Raw genomic sequence first — 24,538 nt, 5'->3', positions numbered from 1 at the left:
TTTTCTGATAAGCACAAAGACTGTTATCATCATCCTTCCTGTTTGTGACGGTTACCTAATGATATCTAAATGTACCTATGAGAACTCAATCAAATAGAGAAGAGAACAGGCTCTGATTGATTAACAGAAAATGGACTGACACACATTTTGATGAACTCAGTAATTTTTTTTTTACCTGAAATGCAAAACAACTAAACAAGTTTACTTCTGTTATGAGACAATATAGTTTTGGAAAGCTGGCTGATTAAATCAAGACCTCTGAAGATGTCGGATTGTTTTGAGAAATGTATTTTTCATATTTTTTGGACACTTTAACACAGAAATAATCTGCAGATTGGTCAGTGTGGATTAAAACCATTAGTTGCAGCCGTACATTCAAAGATTAACATTCAAAAGCGATGAATGTGTCAGTACTGTTGACACAAACACAAATCATATACTGTATAAAGAACACTGTTTCTAAGTAGGCCAGTATCCATAATGGCCACATGATGGCAGCAGAGCGGAATGATCATCATCACTCCTCTTCCTCTGTACTGATGACCAGCTCCAGTCGATTTCTATTAATTCCTTCTCACCCATTAAGCATATTTGAGTAAACTTTAACAACCAGAGGCCTAAAGGTCATTGTGTTAATAAAGACTCCTAAAATTGATTATCTGTTAAAAGGTTAACATCTAGACTAAGTTAAAGGCTGAAAGTTTTTGAGATTGTCTACTGTTCTACTCTTATTGCTGCTTAACAAAATCCAGAGAGAAAACAGGGTTATGTCTTTGCAAGAAAAAAATATCCTCCCTATTTTACTAATCTGAGGTTGTGATATTATACAATACAGAAAACTTAAACATTATAAAACTGCCTCAGCGATGTGGAGTTCATACATTTTGGCTGCTTGTTGACTTTGCTGTAAATTTGTCTGATAACATGAAGGTCAGGCCTTGTGCAATTTGTAACATACAGACTGCAACCAAACCTGGAAAGTTAAAAAAAGAATGGTTCTTCCTTTTCACTTTTTGTACATCTAGTTGTTTAAAGAATGTCTCTACTATGCAAGATAATACACGGCTTTACAATGCAAGGAGGTCCCTCCCAATTCTGGCCTCCTCCCCTTTCTCTCACCCTTATTGTGCTGCTCTCTCTTCAGAAACTCCCCTGTTCTGCAACACGCAAAAAAGTTTGCTGACTGGAGCAGCAACAACAGAAGCTCCTCCCTTCCAGCACATCTGGAATTTTGTCAGAGAGGAGAGGCACATAACAGCACTCAGGCTGACCAACGTTTCACTGGAACAACCAGAACGAAGCAACACAACCCAGGTTGGTAAGATAATCTATCCTTCACTCACAGCCACAAAGTGCAGTTACTCCATCTGGCTTGGGACTGCTGGTTTCCTGAAAACACCCCATCGCTGCAGTAGCACTACTCTGATCTGGGAGCCAAACCTCATCACTGAAGTCATCACCGCTGACTGACAGCACCAACACAAACTGCAGGTAAGTCATGTTGATGTATTACAGACTGTCAAGGCTTCCTACTTTTGTGTTCCTATTTCACTGATGCATGACGGGAAAAAGACACAATACCACGATGCCACAGTGAGCATGTATTTTCCACTTAGCTTGAGTTAACACATAGGTATCAAAGTGAACTATTCAATTTCAACATAGCGCACAATTACAAGATAGACGACTGAACAGAAACAGATATAACTCTCAGCCTAAATCACACAGATGTCACATGGAGTCACATTTAATTCATGAGCTGACTTCCTCATTTGCAGGAGTTTAGACTCATTACCTCTCCTTCTCTCAGCTTTAATATAGCATTCTTACATAACTGTCTCTTTTCATGTCTAAAGTTGCAAAGCCTTCATTATCATACACCAGAAATCTTCTTTAAGAATGCTCTGCAAATAATTTAGCACAAACTCAGATTATCTATGTAAAAAAGTAAAAGTTTATTTCTTTAAAAAACAAATTTGAGCTAGTCTCTAGTAACCCTTTAGTCTCTTGAGTGAAAATTATCACCTTCCTTCATCTCCTTCTGTATTTTCCTTTATCGTCTTCTCCATCATGTCCTGAAAGATGACCTGTCATGACAAGTCCTAGCAGCCGTTTTCATTACAAATCTAAATATAGGCTAACCAACCCGACAGAAACTATTCACAATATTTTGTTCTCACCTTGTGCTTTAGTCCTGGAGCTGCAAGCTGGAGTCCATTCACATCTTGACCCTCAGCTCTTGTCCAAGCATTTAACCTCTCTGTTCTTCTGCTCCTCGCTTGTTGTCGTCCCTCAAAAATTGCTGTGAAAACACATAGGAAGTTATTTCAGACATCAGACTTGCATTCAAGTGTTATTTTCCTAGCTGGGCTCCTGGAAAGCTCTAAACTAGTATTTTTCCTCTACAAAAACATTCCTGCCATTTCTGTTTAGACTGGCATTCAGCTGCATTTTAAGGACAGCAAAATACACAAGCTGCAGTTTTGTTAATGACAGAGTACGGGAAATGCCAACTGGTGTGTTGGTTATTGTGACGATGGATAATCTGCAGCAGAACACTGATAATCAAGGCCTTTCACTTTCCCCTGCTTAACCACAGGTTCCCTGAAACTTACTCAGTTCAGATTTTGACTGGTCTGTTTTTGGTTTGTGGAAATAGTTTCAATCTGAAAATTTTTCATTGTGACGGACTCTGAACCCAGAGAAACAAGACAGTTGAAAAAGCAAAGCCAGAGATCAGTGATGATCGAGCAAAAGATTTTTATTAACTAGCTTGCCTTGGTAGGAGCACTTGTATATGTGAAGGACAGGGTGCAGAAAAGTGAATATATAGGACTACTGGTTAATACGTTAAGCTTATTTTGTATCTGCAACACTAGTATGCATGCAGTTCATCACCTGGGAGGATGTTCATCTACAATCCCAGTGACATCCCATAAATTATTTTGAGAATACTACATCACTTCATCTTTCCATTACTGTCTGGCCTTTGACTAAACGCCCCAAAAATAGCCTGAAACAGTTACAATGAAGGAAGGGCAGAGTGCAGCAGCAGCCAGACACAAACCACTCCTACTTCACTCTCTTTTATGATTTCATGTCATAAAAAGAGCTCATATTCACATTAACTACCCTTCTGCTACCAGCTGTCAATCAGTAATATTTGATTTAGGGGTGTTTCTCCAGGTGAGTCACAGGATCATAGATTTTATATTCTAACTTGCTTCAAGAAAAAAAAAACAACAACAGGATATGTGATAGGAAACAGCCTAACACTTTAACAGCTCCACCCACTGACCACTAGAAAAAAAGGAGCTGACCTTGGTGCAGTTGCAGACGTATTGCATGCCTAATAAAGACAACACATAACTAGAGTAAGGGTTGCAGTCTGGAGGAGTGATGTAGGCCGAGACAGGCAGGCGAGAGGCGATGGTGTGAGCTGTGGGCAGGGAGGCTGGAAGGCTCACTCAGTCAGGAATGTGGAAGTGGATATGCAAGAAAGCACAGGGAGGGTCACAATGGGTAGAAACAGGCAGGCTGCCAGGGTCTTTCACATCCCATCAACTTCAAAACTTCTCCGAAAGTCACACTTTCACATTACTTCCACACCGGCGGCATCCAGTTTTAAAGAGAGAGCAACTTTCATCTCTTAGCTTTCTCTTAAAATGCTCTTGTATTTTTCCAGTGCTGGGCTGCTGAGTCTTTGTAGAAACCACAGAGAACTGGCAGGAATGGAATTGCAGTTTCTGGGCTTGGTCTGACAAAACCAGATTCACAGGCAGCCAAATATGGATGTTTAAATGGGTTTCTTACAACAAAACCTCTTGCATTTCTAGTCTTGATGGCTTTGTGAAGACATTTAGTGTTCCAGTGATCCATCTCTTTTTTTCAAACTCAAGGTCTACTTCCTTATAACAGTTAAAAGCCTTTTAAGCAGCTACAGAAAATAACTCTCACTCTTTTCCAACATCTTATTCACTGAAATGCACAGAATCACTACCTCTGGGATGAGCATATTTAGACTAAGACTATTAAGACCTGGAAAAGTCCTACACATCAGACTAACCACAGTGTGTGTATGTCTCTGTTCATATTGTACTGCTGAAGGATGCCATTAGGAGGAGGAAACAAGTGTGGCCGCTGTTCGAAGACCGTTTACTTTGCAGAAGAGGTACTCTGTGATGGGCGGAGCTTCCACAAGTCCTGCTTCCTGTGCCGTGAGTTAGCCGTTTGCTGTTTCCTGAGATTGTCACGGTGGAAACCATTGAACACTTGACTCTTGTCATTATGGTTTGATGTAATATTCTGTTCTTAAGGTAAAGCACACATGCATAGTTGGATAAAACAGCCGCATACAAGGAGAAAGTGTTGTTAGGCATCTTGGTCTACTTTTATTGTAGACTCTGAGAGACATTAGATTAGCTACAGACAGACTGTTAGCCAGCTTAAGGTGAAAGCTTTGCACCGTTTAGAAATTCTTTAAATTCCTGACTAAGGCATTATGGTTCTAGATGTTTTCGTCCACTCCCACAAAGTTCACTGACATAGAACAAACTTTGTATCTTTGTAACTGTTCAGTTAAAATAAACTGAACTGTAAAACTCTCAAACTCTTTCTTCATCTCAGCTTGATAAGTAATGTAAAGTAATGTAAGTTCATGAAGTTCTGAGTGCAAGTATTTGTGTTCCAGCATGTTAATCAAACATTCCAGTAATGGAATTTAGATAACATGTTTCCTCAAAAGAACTATTCCATAAAAGGCAACAGTTTGGAGCCTAAATAAATACACGAATGTTCTCAACATGTACAAAAATATGCAAAACAATAACATGCGTGTGTGCATTTGAATGTGTCTGCCTATGCAGTGGTGTGTACGAAGAACTTGGACAGCACAACTGTTGCTGTTCATATGGATGAGATCTACTGCAAGGCATGCTATGGCAAGAAGTACGGGCCAAAAGGCTACGGTTACGGTCAGGGAGCTGGGACCCTCAGCATGGACAAAGGAGAGGCTCTGGGTATCACACATGAAGAGTGAGTGACACAGAAACACACACGCTTCATGATGTATTTTTAAGGCTCTTTATCCAAATGTTTACCCTCTTCAACCATCAGAGCTGCTCCTCACCGTCCAACCACCAACCCAAACCCATCTAAGCTAGCTCAGAAGTTTGGAGGATCAGACAGGTGTCCTCGCTGTGGCAAGGCCGTGTACGCCGCGGAGAAAGTGATTGGAGCTGGAAGTGTAAGAAAAACCCACATATATACACACATCTGTGTCAAAGTACTCCAGTTTTAAAATTGATTGACTTGTTGTATTTACAGTCATGGCATAAGATCGGATGTTTCACTTGTGCCATATGTGGGAAGAGCCTCGAGTCGACCACACTAGCTGACAAGGATGGAGAAATCTACTGCAAAGGTAAAACTCTGTCTTCACAAGAGCAAGTAAATGGCATATGCACTGATCAGCCACAACATTATAACCACTGACAGGTGAAATGAATAACATTGATCATGTTGTTACTATGTGATGTTCTGCTGGAAAATCTTGGATTTTGCCATCCATGTTGATGAGACTTAGACCCCCAATAAATGTTGTCCCAGATCAAGCACACTCCTTCGTGCAAATGGCAGTCCTAAATGTCACTGGACTACCCCCGCAGGAAAATGCAGCCCACCACATCACAAACCATCAAACAATCAGGAACATCTTGGGGAACATGGCAATCGCCCAAGACATTGATTTGACCTCCAAACTTCCTAGACCTCATTCTGATCAGCAGGATGCAGTGGAACAAGTTTGATTCACAGAAGCCCCACTGCACAACCCAGAGCACCCAAAGGATCGACTGTCAGTGTCCTGGGGCCAGACCCCATAGGACACTCTGAGAGGTCCTCTTGTCCAGGCCCAATGATTCAGAGCATTTTTGATGACATAAGGGGGACCAATACAATATTAGGCAGGTGGTCATAATGTTACGCCTGATTGGTGTAGACCAAATATATATTTACACAAATTTTGATAATGAACAAGCACCCAGTGTACATTTAAACTGGTTCCACATATATGTTTGCTAAACTGCAGATATATCAGCCCTAATATTAATACTGTATATTTTATAAAGTAATGTTGTGGCTTAAATTGAACTACTGTGCTAGTTTAATACCATATATGACAAAGTTCTGCAGTTTCATAAGACATTTTTCTTAATTTGGTCTCCTTAATTATTCTGAATGACAGAACCAGGCAATACAAGCCACAATCATCTATTATGGCTCAGGCTGCATTTTACTGAAAGCCATAAAATAAGTGATGCATCATAAAGTACTAACTTCTGCTGTGTCACTTCTCAAAATGTAATTTTGCACACTTCAAACTAAGGAGGAAAATGGCTGGGTGCAATAACAGGCAAAAGTATTTCCAGACTTAAATGATACTTTTGGCAAGAGAAGGAACTGCACAGTTTTATGTTTAGTGGCCTGTGAATGGGTTAATGAGTTGTAATTAACATAAAAGTACAGCAGAGGGCCCACTGGCACACTACAATACCCTCAAGTACCCAACAGAAAGTATCAGGGGAACAATATTGCTAAAAGCTTGTAAACTCTTAGCTTTTATTATATACTGAAGTGAAAGCATACTGGCCTTTTAATTTAGCACAGCAAAGAAATACATCAACTAAGTGCAATTCTCTGGCTCACATAGGAGTGTTCCTGTCACCTGAGCAATGGTGAGAAAAGCTGCCTTTATGATTTCTTAGTATTTTTTAATTTAATTTATAATGTCACTTAGTTTAAAATGAAAATTGGTGCAGCATAGGAATTGTATTGTTAATTTATGAATCGTTTTTTCATTTATCTATTGGTTTATTCTAAAGTAAAAGTAGGAAGTAACTCTACAACAAACAGGTGTGTGGGTGCATTCTGTTTCCCAGCTCAGCTACACTTCAGAGTAACTGTCATTGAAACACTAGTGATTCAAGCATCATCTGAAAAGTCAATCTAAGCTGTATTCTGGCTGTTTAGATACTGAAACTATGTTGGTGAAAAACACTTTTTTCAAACATTTAAGAATCAGTCTATGGCTTCATTTTAGCAGATTCAAAAATTGAAATGTTAAAGTATTTAAGCATATGGTGCATAATTAAAGTTCCAGGGCCACGATGGTCTCACCCAGTTCTGTTCTTCTAACAAAAAATGCATTAACTGAGACAACATTGATAAAATGGCAGCATTTCATTCATCAAATTAACTAAAATATCAGGCAAATTCATTGGCTCTTTTCAGCATTTTCACTTTTAAAAGATTGATTTTTAGCCTGTATCACAGATCACATTTGACAATAAACTGTTGTGGAATTAAAACTTTTGCTGTTTGGAATGGCATTGGTAAGAGTTGTAAGAAATCATCATTAGCACCATCCAAGCAAAAGCAGTGTACTATCTAACAGGAAGCCACTGTGACATTATAAGTCACAAAGGAGGCACAAAAGAGTAGACTAACAAAGTTAACAAAAAGGAACTGGAGCAAACAGAAGGCAGCTTAATATTCAAGAAAAAAATCCAAGTGAATATCAAAAGTAAGTGATCTAGAGAAAACCAAAAAAATCTAAATGCAAACACACAAATCTGGTGAGAAAACCAAAAACATCCAAAACACAAACCTGGTGAACACAAGGAGCACATGGATCAGACAGACATCAGGCAGATTCAGGTGATAAACACAGAGAGGCAGGTGACACAGGAAGTACAAGACTAGTTACACCCTACGTACTGATTGGGGAGAGGAGGCTCATGTGACTCAGGAGTCACAGGTAAAACTCGGCAGAAAATGACGGGAAACAGACAAAGAAAGGAAGTAAAAACACAAGTAACACACGAGGAAATGCGATTTCAAAATAAAACAGTAAGTCACTGAAAGGGGACGTGAAACAGACGAATAAACAGAGGGACACATCATTGGGGAATCACAGGAGACCCAGGAGAACATAAGGAGATGAATCAAAACAAAACCAAACCAGAACCCATAAACCATGACATGTATTCATATTAACTAATTTATCCTGTCAGTGTGTCTGTTTGTGTTGTGCTGCATATATTTAAACATTACCCCAGAGAAATTAAATAAAGTTCTGAACTGAATTGTGTTGAATGTTTCTTAATTTAATTCTATATTGTGACATGCAGTTTTAATCACGACATCAGTGCAGAACTAACAACTACATTATTATTAGACAGCATTCATCAAATGCAGTAAACTGCACAAGTTATACCTGGCAGTTAGTGGGTATGAAATTGGGATGGTCCAAGCTTATCTAGCTAAGCAGGTATCATAGAGTGTGCGGCCCACACCAGTCAGGCTAATCTAAAGGCTGTGATGCTGAACCTAAAGCACATGGAGTTTTACTGACATTATTTCTGTTTCCAACAGGCTGCTATGGCAAAAACTTTGGTCCCAAGGGATTTGGGTATGGACAGGGAGCTGGGGCGCTGGCACACACCCAGTAGAGACTTTCACTGGGTCTTCAATGACAAGTTTCCAGGTTACTGCACTGCTGTCTTCTTCCTGTACAGGACAGGCCGCTGCAGGCTGCTACACCCGACAGACACACGCTTGACAGAAAGCTGCATTTATATAAAGTGTACAGGCGAAAAGAAAACACAAGCACACTCCTTTAGGCCAAAGGGGCTTACTAGAGTTGTTGCAGTCAATCTGGATACATACACACCACATAATAATAAAAATATCACCTAATCTTTCAAAGCTGCAATGGCGATTTGCATCTACTTATTCTAAGGTGGTTTTGCTCTCTGCAAATACAGTCCCAGCACCACAAGTTACACAACTGTCTCTATAACACAGTAAATGCTCATTGTTTTTTGTATGGCATGCTTTTCAAACAGCATGATTATAGGCTAATAAATAAAAATGGAAAAACAGTGGTTCGAGTGTCCTTTTATTTTCATTTTATTCAATTACATAAGAACACTTTAGAGAAACTCTGTGTACATGCGTATAAGGAATCAGGAAGTGAAGTAGCTTAGTGGATGACAGTCTGCGTTTAGGTTTCAAGAGATGACACATGTGCATTGCGTCCATTCCTCTCATAACATTGCAGTGACACATGACACACTGCTGGGAATAAATGAGATAAGTGCTGCATCCTGTCTAATTGGGGCAACTACAGCATCGCTCAGCCCACAAAACTCAGATGTCAGGAGGGGAAGAAGGAATTTAAATGCAGTAATTAAACTCATAAGAGGTCTGACACAGTGACGTGAATGCTCAGAGGAAGCAGCAAGCCTTTGAAGTTGGTATGGAAATGAATATTTTCTCTAATTGGCTAGACTGCCAATCATATTTGAGTGAATGTTGTTCACATGTAACGTCTGGAACACTTGGACCCATGCCTTCCTTCTAAATATTCCAAATAATAGCAAAAAGCAGTGCTCAGTAATTATTAGAATTATTAGTCATCCTATTATGTGTTCAACAAAAACAGCTCCTCCTGGCTCTTTGTTTGCCCTCTCACGCACTCACACATCACAACGTTTGACCTCTTTATACAACTTTCAGCCTCCCACTCACATTCCAGCTCTCACAAGAAACATGTCCTAAATAGTTGTTCTGGAATTTAAAAGGACTGCTCCACATGATTTAATCATGCTTTTTGTTTAGTTTCTTTATACTTCAACTTTATTATTGAGGAATTTTTTTCAGAACAGATGCAATACAGGCCTAACTGGGAGGTGGTTAAACTACCTCAACATACTGTAGGCTACCTGTGTTCCAAAGTGCTGTAAAATCAACTGTCTGCGTGCACACACACCACACACACACACGCACACACACACACACGCACACACACACACACACACACACACACACACACACACACACACACACACACACACACAGACACACCACACAGACACACAGGGAATTTCACAAACAGCTTGGATCTCCTCCTGCCGTCACTGATAGGCGTGGTGCAGCTGCTTGAAGGGGAAAAGGTCCTCGGAGGAGTCGGGCATGTTCAAACATATCCAGGCAGACCAACCCTCCAACCTCCACGGCGCGTCATTGCGCACGGGTTGGATTTATTCTCAGACACTGCGGTAGCTTCTGTATGGGCTGTTATCACTAATGCCAAAGCTCAAACCGATATGTTTCCCTGAGGGACACAACACGAGTCGAGATTTAATGGATTCATCTTGAGACGCAAGACGTTGTTCAAGTTGCGCGTCTTTCCGAACACTTCGGTGACCATGTCCTTCCCGGCCAAAGTGATGCGAGACGGGCTGCTGGAGAAGCGCAGCAGCGGGCTGCTCCAGCTGTGGAAGAAGAAACGCTGCGTCCTCACCGAGGAAGGGTTGCGTTTGCACAACTGTAAAGGCGGCGGTGATGCTTCTAGTTCGGCGTGGAGCTCCAAAGCCAAGGAGCTGCTCTTCGAACGGATGGCCACGGTGGACTGCGTGGAGTACAAGCGAGGACTGGTGTACTTCACTGTGGTCATGGCTACGGGGAAGGAGATCGACTTTCGCTGTCCGCAGGACGGCACAGCTTGGAACGCGGAGATCGCTTTGGCACTGGTGCGCTACAAGAACCTGCAGGCCGTGAAGAGCGGAAGGAAAAGGCACCTGTCCAGTGCGCACCTGGGTAGCACCGGCGAGGATGAGGAGCTCTGACTTAAGGTAAGTCTTCCTCTGGTTCAAGTGAACCTTCCATTAAAACGTGACTTGTTAGTTTGGGAAGAGTCTTTCTATTTATTTACTATTTTAGACTGAAATGTCCTTTATTTTGGGTTTAGGTGGCGAACTTGAAACTGTGAATCCGGAGCACATTCTCACCCAAACACATTTTTTTCCTGGCCAGACGTTCCCTATCCAAACTGTGAAGCACCTGACTTAACGCTTAATCCCACTTCTGTGGTTGAAAGGGTGCTAATGGAACACGTTATTGCAGTGATTGGCTGGAATGAAAACATCCACACTCTTGGGGATGAGGTGACAGAAACACTCCAGCCTCAAGCTAAGCTCCCGCTGAAGGTTATTTACAAGTACCACCTCAGTGTTTAGATGTTCCACTGAGCCAGAGTCACCCCAGTGTTCCCTTACTGTGACCATCTGCCTTCACTGCACCTCAGCCTGCTTCCAACACAAACCACTCTCACTGGAGGACATAATTACGATGCAATGTGAGCCTCCAAAATAACATCTGCCTGCCTCTCCCTCACCAGGCACTCAAGTATTTTTAACCACACACACACACATGGAGAGAGAAACTCTTATGTGTTTAGTTGACATGGAGACAGATGGACTTTTGGAGAGAGAGCGAAGTGCCTCCCAAGCATCTTTTCAGCATTTAGGCCACAGTCAGTGAAATCTTGACATGACAACAGAGTTTATTTACAGAAACTGGTCACTGAAATCTCAAATGTTCATGAACTGAGAGTCTGAACTATGAGCTCACAGTCCAGGAATCCACAGCGTTGCTTCCTTGAGAGAGCTGCAGAAGTCAAGTGCCCAAATTAACTTAGTAACTGTGGTGACAGCGTAATATGACTCACTACAAATGCACTTTGTTAAACACCATCAGCTGCCCCAGCATTAAGTCTATAAATTAACTAATGAATATTTAAATTATTCCTTTTCTACCCAGCCTTTCTTCTTCCTGGGAGCCAACCAATCAGAGGGGAGAAGGGTAGAGCTCCACAGCCTTCATTCTGTGGTGCAAAGCATCTGTTCATATGGATCAAAAGACTGAGAAGAAGTGTAACAGATGCTCTTCTTTTCTTCCTTCATGAACTTATCCATGCTTTCATACGACGTATATAATCCTGGGCTACTGGAACAATGGATAATGCTTTTTTTCTGTCCTGACCTTGTTGCTTCAGGTCAATATGGAAACTCCTATGCAATGGAGCTGGGATACCTTTGTGCCTTCATGTTTCAAAAATATCTATATTTTTGGCTGCCACTTTCCTGTGTTTTTTATGCTGCTGAACCAGGAGTCATTTTTAATAGAATTGCTTTGAAAACGTTTGCTACAGACTGAACAGATCTGCACAGTTTTCTAACAGTTTAACATGAAGAATAAGTGTGTAGTTTCATTGTATTCTATATATTTGTTGAAACTGTGTACAGTATTATAATTGTAAAAAGACAAATACATTTTTGTAATCCTTATGTTTTTGCTTGAGTTTGTATTTTTGAAACAATGCTACTGTTCTTCTATAACATCTCGTAGTACTAAACAGTCAGCTTTGAATTACACCATTAATTGTTAAGCTCATCTGTTTCTGGTTGCGTTGTAATCTTGCTGTTATAGCCTCTGGAAAATACACACACCCCAGATAAACACACACACACACATTGTGGCATTAGCTTTCCTGCTATTGCGTGTACGCTGAAGTCAGGACACCTTTTTTCTGAACGGTGTGGAGGATTAATGAGAAGCACCGTGAGCCTGAGGCATGTGCACACAAACATCCACCCACACAGCGTGTGTGCACACCCAACGTCAAATTCAGCGAGGCCGAAGCATCAGCAGACTCACATTAGCGAGACGTTGTTCGTTTAAGCGTGCGTCTCTGTGTTTAACGAATATAGCAGTCTTTGTGGCTGTGTGGCTTCAGGAATAAAGGGCCGGTTGTGTTACGGCTTCTCTTGTTACTGTGGAAAACCCCAATCCTGACCACACCAAATGACTCAGCAAGTGACCAGGAGCAGAGACACAGAGTCATGAATCATTGTGTGTGTGGGAAGCAGGTTTGAACACACACGGTACCACCTGTGAAGGAGAGCTGTGGAGAGGTGCGAATGTGTGCAGTTATATGCCATACATCTTCATGTGTACTCACACCATTTGGTGGAATGTCCTGTCTAAACATGATAACTTCAGTCCAGGGAGATAAACACACACACTGGTCTGCAAATTCATACAGTAAATTAATAAAGTAAAATCACTACAAATGAAATGAATATGTGTCAGACTTGGATTTACACATTTTTTATCAAGTTGACAATGATGCTGTTGCACATAGGGAAATCATTTGATTGATCTATCAGTGCTTGTAGGAAGGAAGAAAAAGCATGCAACCGGTATTCAAGATTATGCTTTAAGATTGTCTTTAAGGCCTCGCTGTTCCTCTCAGGCTTCACCAAATGCAGCTGCTGTTTGAGCCTTACACCACTAGAGGTCTGTCTTTGACCTGTTTAGTTAAGAACATTTCTACATTCACTTCAGTTTTTTGGTAAGTTTAACAAAATGTACATTTATAATTGTCTTGTTTATTATCAAATACGTAACCTAATTTAATCTAGTATCTAAAATCTCTGTGCATGTGGATTGTAGTTTCCTCAGTCCATTGTCACTTACTGCATACCACTGCAAAACAGAGCTGCCCTGCACATCACTTTGGCATTTCAAGTGCAGTTCAACAACTTATCATTCAAAATCAGCATACAGGCATGGCTGAATGTATCTATAAGGGAGGCACTGAGAAAGAACTTTCTGCTGGGGTCCCTCTAGTGCTCCTTTCATAAAATGCCACTTAATCAATAAACAAGTGCCAAGCCAGAGCCAAAGTCAATGAGTTTGACCTGCAGTGGCTGCTACCTACAGTCCACAACCATGATATTGTCCAGTTTGACGACATCATATATGAGTTCCAGGGTCTGGAGGTGGCTGAGTGCTGTGGCCACCTGAAATCACACAAGTTTTTTTTTTTTCAAATCACAACTATTAGTATTGGTGCTTTTTTAAAGACGACACATGCATTAAAGATGATACTACTGAGAATAATGAATGGGAAAATCCAACATATCTGATGGAGAACTGGGTGAATGTCTCTAGTGTCTCTCTCAGAAGGAAACACAGACTCAGATCCAAATTTGAGGCAAATGAATCGGTGGTGGTAAAAGGAGTCATACCATCTGACCAGATGGCATCTTTCTGGAATCTATAGTCTATAGCTCTTTGAGGATTTTGGAGGACATAAAAGTTAGGTTTGGATGGTTTGCTGCATGCCAATAATTTAGCAAGGTTTCAGGCTCAAATATGTTTTATTTTTACAGGCGTATTCCAGATTCAGATTCCAGTTTTTGAAAATCTTGATGACCTTTCCAAAACCATCCAGCATTGCATAGCATAGCAGGAGGCTAGCAGGGATCTGACATGGACAGGCACATTGTCTACAGAGGACAAGGGACAATTAAATTTTAGGTATTTTTACAACTGTATATAGAATTACATGTGTATACTGGTTAAAATGTGTGATTTTTTTTTTACTACTCTCGGCTTACCTGACAGTTTTTTTTTTAAAAAACACAGTGGATGTTTAAACTCATTGTGATTGTTGGATTAGGAATGAAAACAGCAACAGAAAGCATCCATGTGTACTTTGAGTCGATGTGATCTGAGGGACTGATGGTCACAGTCTGTCCAGAATGTTTGGATTTGAACTGCTTCATTGTTCATTTACATGGAGAAAATAATGTGTATATAATGCAATGTTAAGATCTACAGTTACATAATGCATATATAAATCCTCTCCAACAATTTGGTAAGTACCAGTAACACACAGTAGAAATACTCAAGTATTTACCTGTATTCTTAATTAAAAATACAAAAGTATTGGCATCATAAATTCTAATGAACTAAAAATTGATTATATTAAATAGTATAATAGTAAATGTTCATAGTTTTCATTATTAAATTAAACTTGCAAAGTAACTAAAGTTATCAGATGTGTGCAGTGGGTTAAAAAGCAAAATATTTTGCTCAAAATTGTTGAAAGTGCAAGAAAATGGAAATAGTCAAGTAAGTCATATGTAACAATCAACCCATTTCAAATCATAAAATTCTTAGAATAATGTCTGCTTCACCATCTTTGATTTGCCTCAAAAATGTATAACATTATATATGGATATTTATAAGGATATTTGTACATGTGTAGGTTAATACATCAAATTATTTCCAACATAAATATATATTTTCTTTAAATTGTAGGTCCACCCACATTTTTTCACACATTGCAATTTGAATCTGTGTTTCTACAACAATATCTCAGGAACTATTATAGAGAAAAGCCTAAAATTTTCATTGATATTTCTCATTCTGTCTTTTTGAAAGTCCAGAACTCAGTTCTGCTTGGATTAGGTTTTCTACCAATACTTCAGTTTTTGTGGTACAACCTGTCATAGCTACTCAATCAGAATTAAAAGTTAAGCTTTTTGTTAAAGTTAATTTTTGTGATCAAGAATTACGCATTAAAAAGTGTTTTACATGTTTTGTAATATTGTGACATGCAACAACAAATCTTTCAGAAAATATCACAAGTTGCATTTGAATTTTCTTGTTAATGTGGACTTAAAGATGGGACTTTCAATGACATTTTTTTCATATTTGAACTCACCCCTAATCAGAGACAATTTCATCTACCTTTCCAGTATTGTAAATTGCAAGTCACTGACATGGTTCAGTCAGTTAAGGATCCCTTCCTCCTTTCCTACACAAAGTTTGAAACACAATGTAATACAATCGACTAAAACATTTTCCTGCAGAGACTGTATTTCTGTGGTACGAGTCATTGCTCTCTCCATGCCTTAGCCACAGTTAATAAACAAACGAGGAATAAAGGTGGAGTCTTTAGGAATGGGAGGTATGAGAAAACCCACAAATCTGGTAACCACCTCTCTTTGTCATTACAGCTGGCTGTAGAGGAAGTACAGACTAAATACTGTACACTGAGCGCATCATACATCTTGAAGCTTTTTGTCGCCAGCATCCACACTTTGTTTTCCTGAGTTAAAGAACTAAAATAGTCTTCTCAGGGCTGCAAAGAGGACCTTAAGCTGATTGTTTTGGACTGCACCGATCACCACTGTGACCAGAACATCAAAAATACCTTCACAACTAACAGGTAAAGTCATTCGAGCTCAGAAAAATGCATTATTTCTCATAAATTCTTCATTTTTTACATATTGAAAGTAACTCGGAGTTCAAGCTGTGTGTCTGTAATGTTTGCCAGGAATGACGCATCCTTATAAAGGCTGAGATCAAAGGTGACTTCTGATGTGTGTGTCTGTAAAATTCCAGCATAAATATGAAAGTGAAGAGTGTCTTTAGAGAAAATGTTTGCCTGTTTTTCCAGTAATGTAGTGTTTTAGTTTCATTCACTTACATAATATTTTTATAACTTTGGCAAATAAAGCCAAAACTATCTGGAGACCTGTGAGAAAATGTTTTTCACCGTTTGGATGCATCAGACAGTAGAAGGAAACAAAATGTAAACTTGCTTTTCAAGTTATATAAAAGTTGCATCAGCTGCACCTAGCTTCCTTCCACGTCGGCAGACAGGAAGCATGGTGTGAGCAGAGCAGCATGCAACACAAAGGATGATGGGAAGAAAAAAAAACAGCATTCGTGAGAGCAAGGCAATTCCACTGCAATTTTTTAACAATTGGGGAAAAAAATCACCCTGCAGGGGGGTGACATAATGCCAGATGATGTGTAAATGCAGCCAAAGTACACGTTCCATCCTGTCTGCTATGTCCTCTGTCTTTGTGTAGCTCACCTTTAAAGCAGATTACAGACAGGCAGAAGAGAAGGAAGACAGAGTTTTTAATTTGGGTGCCATATTGTACAGATCCTGTCACAGTAAGCTCTTTTACTGGCTGTGAGCACCACTGCCCACTGGTTGCTGCCCGGAAATGTCCCAAACATAGCAAAACAGGAATAAAATACAAGCAGATGGCAGGATTTCTGCAGATAAATACACTGCGATGACAGAATTTCAAGTGCTCTGCAGAGGTAGAAGTAAAAAAAACACATGATAGTCTGGAGTTTGTTCAACTGCATTTAAAGAATATGAAAACAAGAGGAAGAAGATAATTTGACCTGATGAAACACAAACTTGAACTCTTTGAGCAGAATTCCAAACACTGTGCTGAAGAACAGGGCACGGACAGGCTGGAGATTTTAGTGAAGACCATAGAAAGCTGATCTGCACGTTCTTTTAGTACCCTTACTATCTAAACCCAGCCTCATGTCATGCTACTGCACAGTGAGGCTGTGGCTGTCTGAGGCTAGTGAAGGTGTGGTGTTTGTAGCTGCTGTTTTCATCTCAAAGTAAGAAAAGAAGTAGTTAAGCTCCTCTGCCAGTAAAGCGAGTTCTGTATGCAGTAGTGTACGTATACTGATGTGTACTCCTCCAAGTCCTGATTTTCAAAGATGTCAAAGTTAATCCTTTCAAAGCTCCTTCAGGCCATGTTTTTACAGTTCTTATGGTGGTTTGAGGGTTTTTTCTGAAGGATCTGTATGCTAGGGTTAAGAGTATGCACAAATGATCTGACTGGCCTGAGTGTGAAAGTGGTGGTGATGTGAGGCCTTGCCGTGTTATTTTTTCCCCTCAAGTGTAACAATGATGTATTTCTCAAATTTGGGGAGAATTGTTTTAAAATCTGCATAGTTAAAATCCCAGTTATGATATGAGCTGCCTCTTAATATGTGTTATGTTGGGGGGGGTTATAATGCTGTACAAGTAATCTAGGGCTGTGCTAGTATTATTATCTGGTGAAATGTAAACAGCTGTGACATCAGGAAAAGCATGTAGAAGGTAAATGGGCTTGAATTTAACTGCCAGGTACTCTAAATCAGTAGAACATTGGCTGTCTGGGAGTTTGGCATTAGTGCACCAGTTGTTGTGGACATAAATACATAATCCTACCCCCTTGCTTTCACCAGAGTCCTCCTGTTCCAGCAAAATGTAGTGTGTTGTGTTATCTCCATGGCAACACTGGGAATGAGGGGGTGAAGCCAAATCTCCGTCATAAGCAGAATACAACTGTATCATACAACAGTAAAGCATGGTGGTGGCAGCATTATGCTGTGGGGCAACATCTCAGTAGCAGGGACAGGGAGGCTGGTCAGAAATGAGGGAAAGATGAATAAGATACACATTAGTCCTCAATGAAAAGCGATGAGACCTGAGACAATGGTTCACCTTTAAGCACCACAATGACCAGAAATATACAATCAAGAGAACTCTTGAGTACAGTATGGGGTAGTCCAGTACAACAGCACCCACTGCGACCTCATTAATAAACACAAGTCTTCAAATTTCTGACAATTCCAGCAGCAACCGATATTTTTTTCTAATTTCGTAAAGGTTAAAGTATACAAAATGTGATCAAAACTTTGTTAGATTGTGCTTTCAAAAGGCAAAAACTGTACGTGAAACTTTCTGGAAGTCTCAGTTCTTGTTTCGGTTTGCAGATGGCTGCATCTACTTGGGTCAAAGTGAAGGAAGAGGTGAAGGAAAAGGATGTTGGTTCAAAGGTTAGTGTACTCTGATATACAAGTGGTGTTTTGTGTCTGTTTGCATCAAGGTGGTCAAGTAACTAATTTTCTCGCTCTAATTTACAGCAGGGTCAACACTCACATCAGTTCAGAGTGAAATTCCCATATGACAACAATGTGGAATACACCGTTTCCTGCAAACAACCTTGCACAGTACTGGAGGCAATAAAATTACATCTAGAAAAAGAATTCATGAGGATGAAGGAGAAGACGAACTGCACAGACCAGAAACTCATTATTCAGCTGGGTAAAAAGGGTATTGTTCCAACACATTTTCCATGTACGTGTATCATGAACGATGAGTGCCTGACCATACACTGTAAAACACAAGAAGTCGAAGAGGCCCGAGATCAACATGACGAAATATTACAAAGAGACAAATATTCTGTCTTCTACATTTCTAAAGATGGAGGGCAAAACGCCAAGTCAAAAAAACTTTTTAGAAGCAATGCTGTGAAAGAGTTCAGTTATCTCTGTGTCTATGCAAAGAAAGGGACGACTGTGGAGGAGGCTCTGCAAAAAGATGGTCGCTTCAATGACCTCAAAGACTTCAAGCTGTCCGAAGAAGAGGATTCAAAGCAACACAAGTGCACACAAGAGGTTGACAATCTAGATGAGAAAAAGTTCAAGATATGTCTATATAGACAAACAAACCATGCAAATCAAAAGGCCAACAGTGAGCAACTGGGACAGCAGAACCAGACAAGTACATCAGAAAAGCCAAAACACAAGTTTAACACCAACTCAATGTTAAATCAAGCACAGCCAAGTGGGAACAGTGTAAGAAGAGTAATTACAGAGACAGGCGACACTAAGAAGATGTATGAGCTGTTTCCACATTTGCAAGAATGGATAGAGAGTGATTCTTTTCCTGAAACACTGGAGCTGAAGAAGGAGAATTTTAGAAAAATCAAACAGTCTTTCAGTCAAACTGAGAGACTCATGAAGCTGTTAAAACTGGGGGAGTCAGTTTGTTTGGTAAAAATTGATGCATTTAAAGCCATAGTTCAGGGCACAGGCTTTGTACTGTATGATAACTTTGTCTTGACGAACGCCCACTTATTTGAAGTGTGTATGGGCTTGCAAAAAGATAAATGGCCAGATCATGTCAAGATTAATGTTGTGTTTACCTTTGAAAAAGGTGAGGGTGAATCAATCAAGAAAGAGTTCAAAGCTAATATGTGGGGCGGTGTTATTCCTCTCGATTATGCCATACTTGAGCTCGATGTTGAGAGTCAAAGCTCCAACCAAACAACAGAAACAGAGGAAACCAAAGTACCACCAGGTCTTCTCTGTAAATTTGGTCCATCACCTAAGGATGGTGAAGCCTGTATTATTGGTTTCCCAGGAGGAAATGAAAAAGAAATAGATCCTACATGCATCATTACAAAAGAAAATATAAAGGAGGCAGTTGGCAAAAATTTAGAGGAGTACAAGGACTATATTTTCACACTTTACTCAGTCAGTCAAGAGATAGAAAAGAGCTCAAAAGATTGTGTGACCTACAATACTTTCATGTATTATGGTGCTTCTGGCTCCCCAGTGTTTGATGGTTTTGGCCGAGTTTTTGGTTTGCACACTGGCGGCTTTTTCTTTGGCTTTGTAAAGCCTAAAGAGAGTGTAATTGAGCTTGCACTACCTCTGCTGGCTATATTTGCAGACTTTGTGGGTCAACTGAAGAAGAGTGGAAATAACAAGCAGTTGGAGAGAATTCAGGCAGAAGCAAAGGGAAACCCATACCTAGAACAGGAACTGAATCGTCAGTTGAGGGACTGAATAGAGAGGAGCCAGTGGACATCGAATAGCTAACCCAGATCAGAAGCTCCTCAAAAGAATGGCAAACCCCATTTTGCTGTATTTTCTAGACGGTGTCCCAAAAGTTCGTTCTTCCCACTGGACAACATGTTTGATTGGTTGTCACCAAAATGTATTACAGTATGGTTTGTGACGGCTATGTCTGCTTTAGGTCTCTCAGAGCTGCACATTGTGCCTCAAGGTACCACTGTTAATGCACAATATTATACCACTAACATTCCAAAAAACGTACTACTGCCAGTTTTGGCCTGGAGGAAAAAATCAGGGCATGTGACTGAACGGAACAAATCTGTTTAAGATGGATCCTATTTAACTGACTGACACTTCAGCTGGATTTATTTGCTGGAGGTTTTTTGTTTGTCATGTTTTCTACCTGCTCTGGATTATGTTTTTGTGTCTAAAGTAATGTCCTGTGATCAGCTTTAAGATGAGAATTGATGAGGTACTGTTATAAAATTACAATGATTTTATGATTAAAATGTTGTAAAATTATAATGACGTTATGATTAAAATGTTATAAAATTCTAATGATGTTATGCTTAAATGCTCTTTATGATTTCAAACTACTGTGTAACTATGTGACTGTGAACTCATATAACCCAATGTACCCTTTAAATTTCCATGGTTTAACTTTGGCCATGAAAATATAAGAAGTTTGTCCTGCAAGCAGCAGGTTGAAACTGGCTACACTGAAACTGATCATACGAATGTAACTTGTTTATGTGCCTGCTTAATTCTCTTTTCAGGTGACAAGCTGGAACAACATGTGGGTGCAAAAACATTTGTTTCAACTTGCATAAAGGGTGATTTTTTGCAGCCAAGTCAAAAGTAAATTTGTCCAGTACCTGCTAGCACATGACCAAAGACTGACCTGACCCATCAAGCCAGGCCTTCTACATATTTTGGGATCTGTAGTTGCCTTAAAATGACTCCAAGTTGTAAATGTATCAATATTTTGTTGTGTCTGTGTGTGTATGTGTGGCAAAGACACTTGTTTCAGTGCTTCCATCATGGAACATTAAAGTTATGAGAATAACTGAAAATGTATGTATGGAAACTTTTATTCACAACTGCATGTGTTCTTGTCAAATTCAACAGGAAAATCATATTTTATGGTTGCAAAAAGGGATGTCAGACATGTTGTTTTTACTGTTTGTGTGGTGAAATGGCCACTTGGGGGAGTTGGTAAGTTGCTGTTGAAACAGCAGCTTCAGCACTTGTGTGAAATCAGGAAAAGCAGCAGGGTCCCTGTCAGGAAAACTCTTCAATGGAGTCCTGATTTCTCCAAATTAATACTCAGAGTCGTCTCTCAAGTCAAAGCAAAGTTTTACTTATGCAAGGAATCTCTTGAACAGAGCAAAGTCTGAACGAGTGACTGGCCATAGGTGGAAGCAGTTTAGTTTTTAATTTCTGCATTTAAGTTCTACAGACTGACATGTGAGACTTTTAACTACTTTTAACTGATTAATTGTTGTAGCAGCTGTATTTTATGCTTTTTTAGGGAGTCTCTTTGGGGTCCTCAGGCTGGATTTCACAGCTTTATCAGTGCATGCAGCTTCATTGTAAACAAACAAACAAACAAAAAAAGAAAACTGCAGCAGACATAAAACTACATTTTTTTAAATGAGCATCCCTTTATAAGCATGACAGTATCTTACATCTTATAAGATAATGTGTACATATGTGTACAACTATATACAGCTGTACACACAAATAGACATCTGTATGATATTTATTGTATTTTGATGTAGGTAATTTTTCTTGTGGTAGAAAACAACATGTTTAAATATTTACTCTGTGGCTGGGCTACAGTATGCTCTTGTTTGTATTTTGTTCACAGATGGTGCAATGAGGCTTCATTCTATCTGTCATGAGGGCCTATCTGGGAGGCTTTAAACAAGACAGGCCTCTCTGCCTGCATGTGTAGGATTTAGATCCGCCCATCGAGGTTTAACTGTGAGTAAACAAGACTAAGAGTCGACAGTAATGCTCTATGAAGCTGCGCTCAAGCTCTGCGATGTTACATAAATGTCTGGACCAAATTTTGTGACCGTCCACACAGCACGTGTTGAGTCCACTCAAAACCAAACAGTGACGGTGGTGTTAGAGGGGAAAGTCATGGGCTCACCAGAGTCATTAGGATCCATTCTCTGGGAACCAAGTGCAAAATGTAATGGCATTCCATCCAATAGTTGTCAAGATATTTCAGTCTGGACTTAACTAGTGTGACTAAAAATACTGTATAGTCTAACCACTGTCGTTATATAGCACGTTATCATGCTGCCTTTTCCATTGCACTTGTAATTAAAGTTCTATTATTTCCCATCCCATTTTTTATAGTTTCAGTTTCCTTGCCAGACAATCTTTGATTAGTGTAACTATTTGAAGCCTCCTGCCTAAAGTTCATCGTTTGGGTTGCTGTCATCCTCCCGTGAGGCCAAAGCTCAAAGCTCTAACTGCTGGTTTACAATGGACAGAGTGAGATTACTCAGTAAGAGAGATGGGGATAACTAATAATAGCCTAAAAGAGGGAGCGAGACAATGGGTGGTGCCGTTAAATAGAGGGACACCAAATCGTTGGGCTCATCTCCGATCTGTCCATCCTGACTCTGCCGCAGTCGCACCTCTGTCTCCTGCCTCTGACACCGGTAAGCTCTTTTCATGGGGGGATTCTAAAGGTGTTCAGGTGTAGTGTTAGGCCTGTGTCTTCCTTAGGTGCACGTATGGTTCACAAACAGCTCTGAATATGTAAATTTACCTGGTGAAATCATTCATTTGTTGAGAAAAATCTCAGTATTCAGATATTTCAGGATCTGATATCTGTGCAATGACAATATGATTCCTGGGTGGATAAAGTGGTGTTGGTTTCAGTATCTGGTGGGATCAGTGATTATATTGTGTTAAACAAGGGGATAGACACATTAGTAGAGACATAGAGAACTATGAAGTGTTTTATAATATGATTTTGTTTGCAGCGTAGTTTCATCTGTGGCTTTGTTGCTGTATGTAAACCACAACCAGCCCCAGCCAGAACACTCTGTGGGATGAAATAATACAAACTTGTAGGCTTTAAATCTGTTGTGAAAGCGGCCCTGTTCGAATCCAAGCCTGATGTGAACTGTCCAAAACTCTTTGCATTGTTTTTTTTCTTCATTGCCAAGTTGGCTGCACCACAGAGGCTCACAAGCATCCATGAGTTACCAGCAGTAAACCCCTGATCCAGGCTGGGCACCCCAGACTGCAGTCAGCCTCCACAGCTGTCTATCAGATGTCCAGTGGTCTATTTGGGGAGACAGGCCACTCTAAATTCCTCTCCCCGAGATAATCCTGAGGAGAAAGATGAGGATGAGGGACAGAGGAGATGGATGAGGGATGGCTATCAGACTGGAATTTTTCTAATCCGCTGGAGCAGCTTGTAACCCCGTCATACTAGGAGGTCTTATGTGGTGTCATTCTCAACTCAAACCAAATAGTAAAATGGGAGACGGAAATAAAGAGACAGGGTGACATGAGGTGAAGCAGATGGGGGGGGGGGGGCTGTAAATTTGACAAAGGGCAAAAGGGCACCAGACTGAGGGAGAGAAGATGATTGCAAGAGTGAAAACAATACAATGTGGAAGAGGTGACAAAACAAATTGAGCAAAAACACAATTCCCCTTTATGCTCTGTTGAATGGTTGACTGTTTCCATGATATTTTAGGTTTGGTGAATAATATTGCTCAAGCAAAACTCGAAACTGTAAATTTTGAGAATTGTTTTTGAAAAATTGAGACACTGACTCCTGAGAAGTGTTGCTGCTGTTGAGTTCTCAACTTTCCAAATTTCATTTTCCACCATAATATTTGGATGGATACAAATCAATATCAGAGATCTCAAAGCTTCTGTAACCTTAATAAGAGACTTCAGGCTGAATTTAAGGTTGTTAAAATCAGTGGTTCCCACTTTGTTGTCATATATATATTATTATTATATATATTATATATATTTTTTTATATATATATATATATATATATATATATATATATATATATATATATATATATATATATATATATATATATTATATTGTCCATCATTATTTTTAGCTAACTAGTTCAACTTTTATCCATGACTTTAAACTAGCCATTTCAACCATCTATTAACCAGTGGGAATGCAGAATAAGGATGGAGCCATTTGTCTTGTGAGTCATGACATATTCAGCCTATACTAGAAAGTATGACAGTCGAGTGTCAGTAGAGCGTTAAGCGGCATTAAGTGTAAAAATCAGCACCTAGCATTTGGTATAATTGACCCACTCACAGTTTACATACATTGAGAGCAGCTCCACATTCTGAGACAGCGACAAAGAGAAAGTGC

General features: G+C 39.9%; 4 protein-coding genes across 6 annotated transcripts in view; 3 read left to right on the top strand and 1 right to left on the bottom strand.

The window, feature by feature from the left end:
* The window catches only part of LOC111573845 (neuron navigator 1-like), a 94,382-nt gene extending 92,080 nt beyond the window's left edge, over nucleotides 1-2,302 (bottom strand). The window contains exon 1 of the mRNA XM_035951875.2: nucleotides 2,181-2,302. The gene's annotated coding sequence lies outside the window, so the exon portion shown is untranslated. The remainder of the gene's footprint in view (nucleotides 1-2,180) is intronic.
* Nucleotides 1,159-8,945, top strand: csrp1a (cysteine and glycine-rich protein 1a). Its single transcript, XM_023278228.3, has 6 exons — nucleotides 1,159-1,491; nucleotides 4,108-4,217; nucleotides 4,866-5,034; nucleotides 5,116-5,245; nucleotides 5,326-5,422; nucleotides 8,434-8,945. The coding sequence occupies exons 2-6, from the start codon at nucleotides 4,109-4,111 to the stop codon at nucleotides 8,508-8,510; spliced, it is 582 nt and encodes a 193-aa protein (XP_023133996.1). The 5' UTR covers nucleotides 1,159-1,491; nucleotide 4,108; the 3' UTR covers nucleotides 8,511-8,945.
* A 1,069-nt stretch (nucleotides 8,946-10,014) lies between these two features.
* phlda3 (pleckstrin homology-like domain, family A, member 3) lies at nucleotides 10,015-12,297 on the top strand. 2 transcript variants are annotated; one of them, XM_035951884.2, is made up of 2 exons: nucleotides 10,015-10,697; nucleotides 10,814-11,658. In XM_035951884.2, the coding sequence occupies exon 1, from the start codon at nucleotides 10,272-10,274 to the stop codon at nucleotides 10,689-10,691; it is 420 nt and encodes a 139-aa protein (XP_035807777.1). In that variant the 5' UTR covers nucleotides 10,015-10,271; the 3' UTR covers nucleotides 10,692-10,697; nucleotides 10,814-11,658. The 2 variants fall into 2 exon arrangements, with proteins under 2 accessions (XP_035807777.1, XP_023133997.1); XM_023278229.3 differs by lacking the exon at nucleotides 10,814-11,658 and adding an exon at nucleotides 11,665-12,297 and having other exon boundaries at nucleotides 10,019-10,697.
* Nucleotides 12,298-15,487: 3,190 nt separating this feature from the next.
* LOC111573874 (serine protease FAM111A-like) lies at nucleotides 15,488-21,224 on the top strand. Of its 2 annotated transcripts, none has more exons than XM_035951865.2 (3): nucleotides 15,488-15,928; nucleotides 18,283-18,345; nucleotides 18,436-21,224. In XM_035951865.2, exons 2-3 carry the CDS (start codon nucleotides 18,283-18,285, stop codon nucleotides 20,140-20,142), a joined length of 1,770 nt encoding a protein of 589 aa, XP_035807758.1. In that variant the 5' UTR covers nucleotides 15,488-15,928; the 3' UTR covers nucleotides 20,143-21,224. The 2 variants fall into 2 exon arrangements, with proteins under 2 accessions (XP_035807758.1, XP_023133993.1); XM_023278225.3 differs by having other exon boundaries at nucleotides 15,517-15,928; nucleotides 18,433-21,224.
* Nucleotides 21,225-24,538: the final 3,314 nt, after the last annotated feature.

The sequence above is a fragment of the Amphiprion ocellaris genome, chromosome 8 (genome assembly GCF_022539595.1).
Source record: "Amphiprion ocellaris isolate individual 3 ecotype Okinawa chromosome 8, ASM2253959v1, whole genome shotgun sequence".
In the NCBI taxonomy this organism is placed as follows: domain Eukaryota; kingdom Metazoa; phylum Chordata; class Actinopteri; family Pomacentridae; genus Amphiprion; species Amphiprion ocellaris.
The sequence above is the reverse complement of the archived record's forward strand: the minus strand, read 5'-3'. Positions and strand labels throughout refer to the sequence as shown.

Coding starts and splice junctions, on each gene's coding strand:
- LOC111573874 (XM_023278225.3), top strand. CDS start 18,283: ATGGCTGCATCTACTTGGGTCAAAGTGAAGGAAGAGGTGAAGGAAAAG. Junction 18,346..18,432: donor AAAAGGATGTTGGTTCAAAG/GTTAGTGTACTC, acceptor TCTAATTTACAG/CAGGGTCAACACTCACATCA.
- phlda3 (XM_023278229.3), top strand. CDS start 10,272: ATGTCCTTCCCGGCCAAAGTGATGCGAGACGGGCTGCTGGAGAAGCGC.
- csrp1a (XM_023278228.3), top strand. CDS start 4,109: ATGCCATTAGGAGGAGGAAACAAGTGTGGCCGCTGTTCGAAGACCGTT. Junction 5,035..5,115: donor CTGGGTATCACACATGAAGA/GTGAGTGACACA, acceptor TTCAACCATCAG/AGCTGCTCCTCACCGTCCAA. Junction 5,423..8,433: donor TGGAGAAATCTACTGCAAAG/GTAAAACTCTGT, acceptor TGTTTCCAACAG/GCTGCTATGGCAAAAACTTT.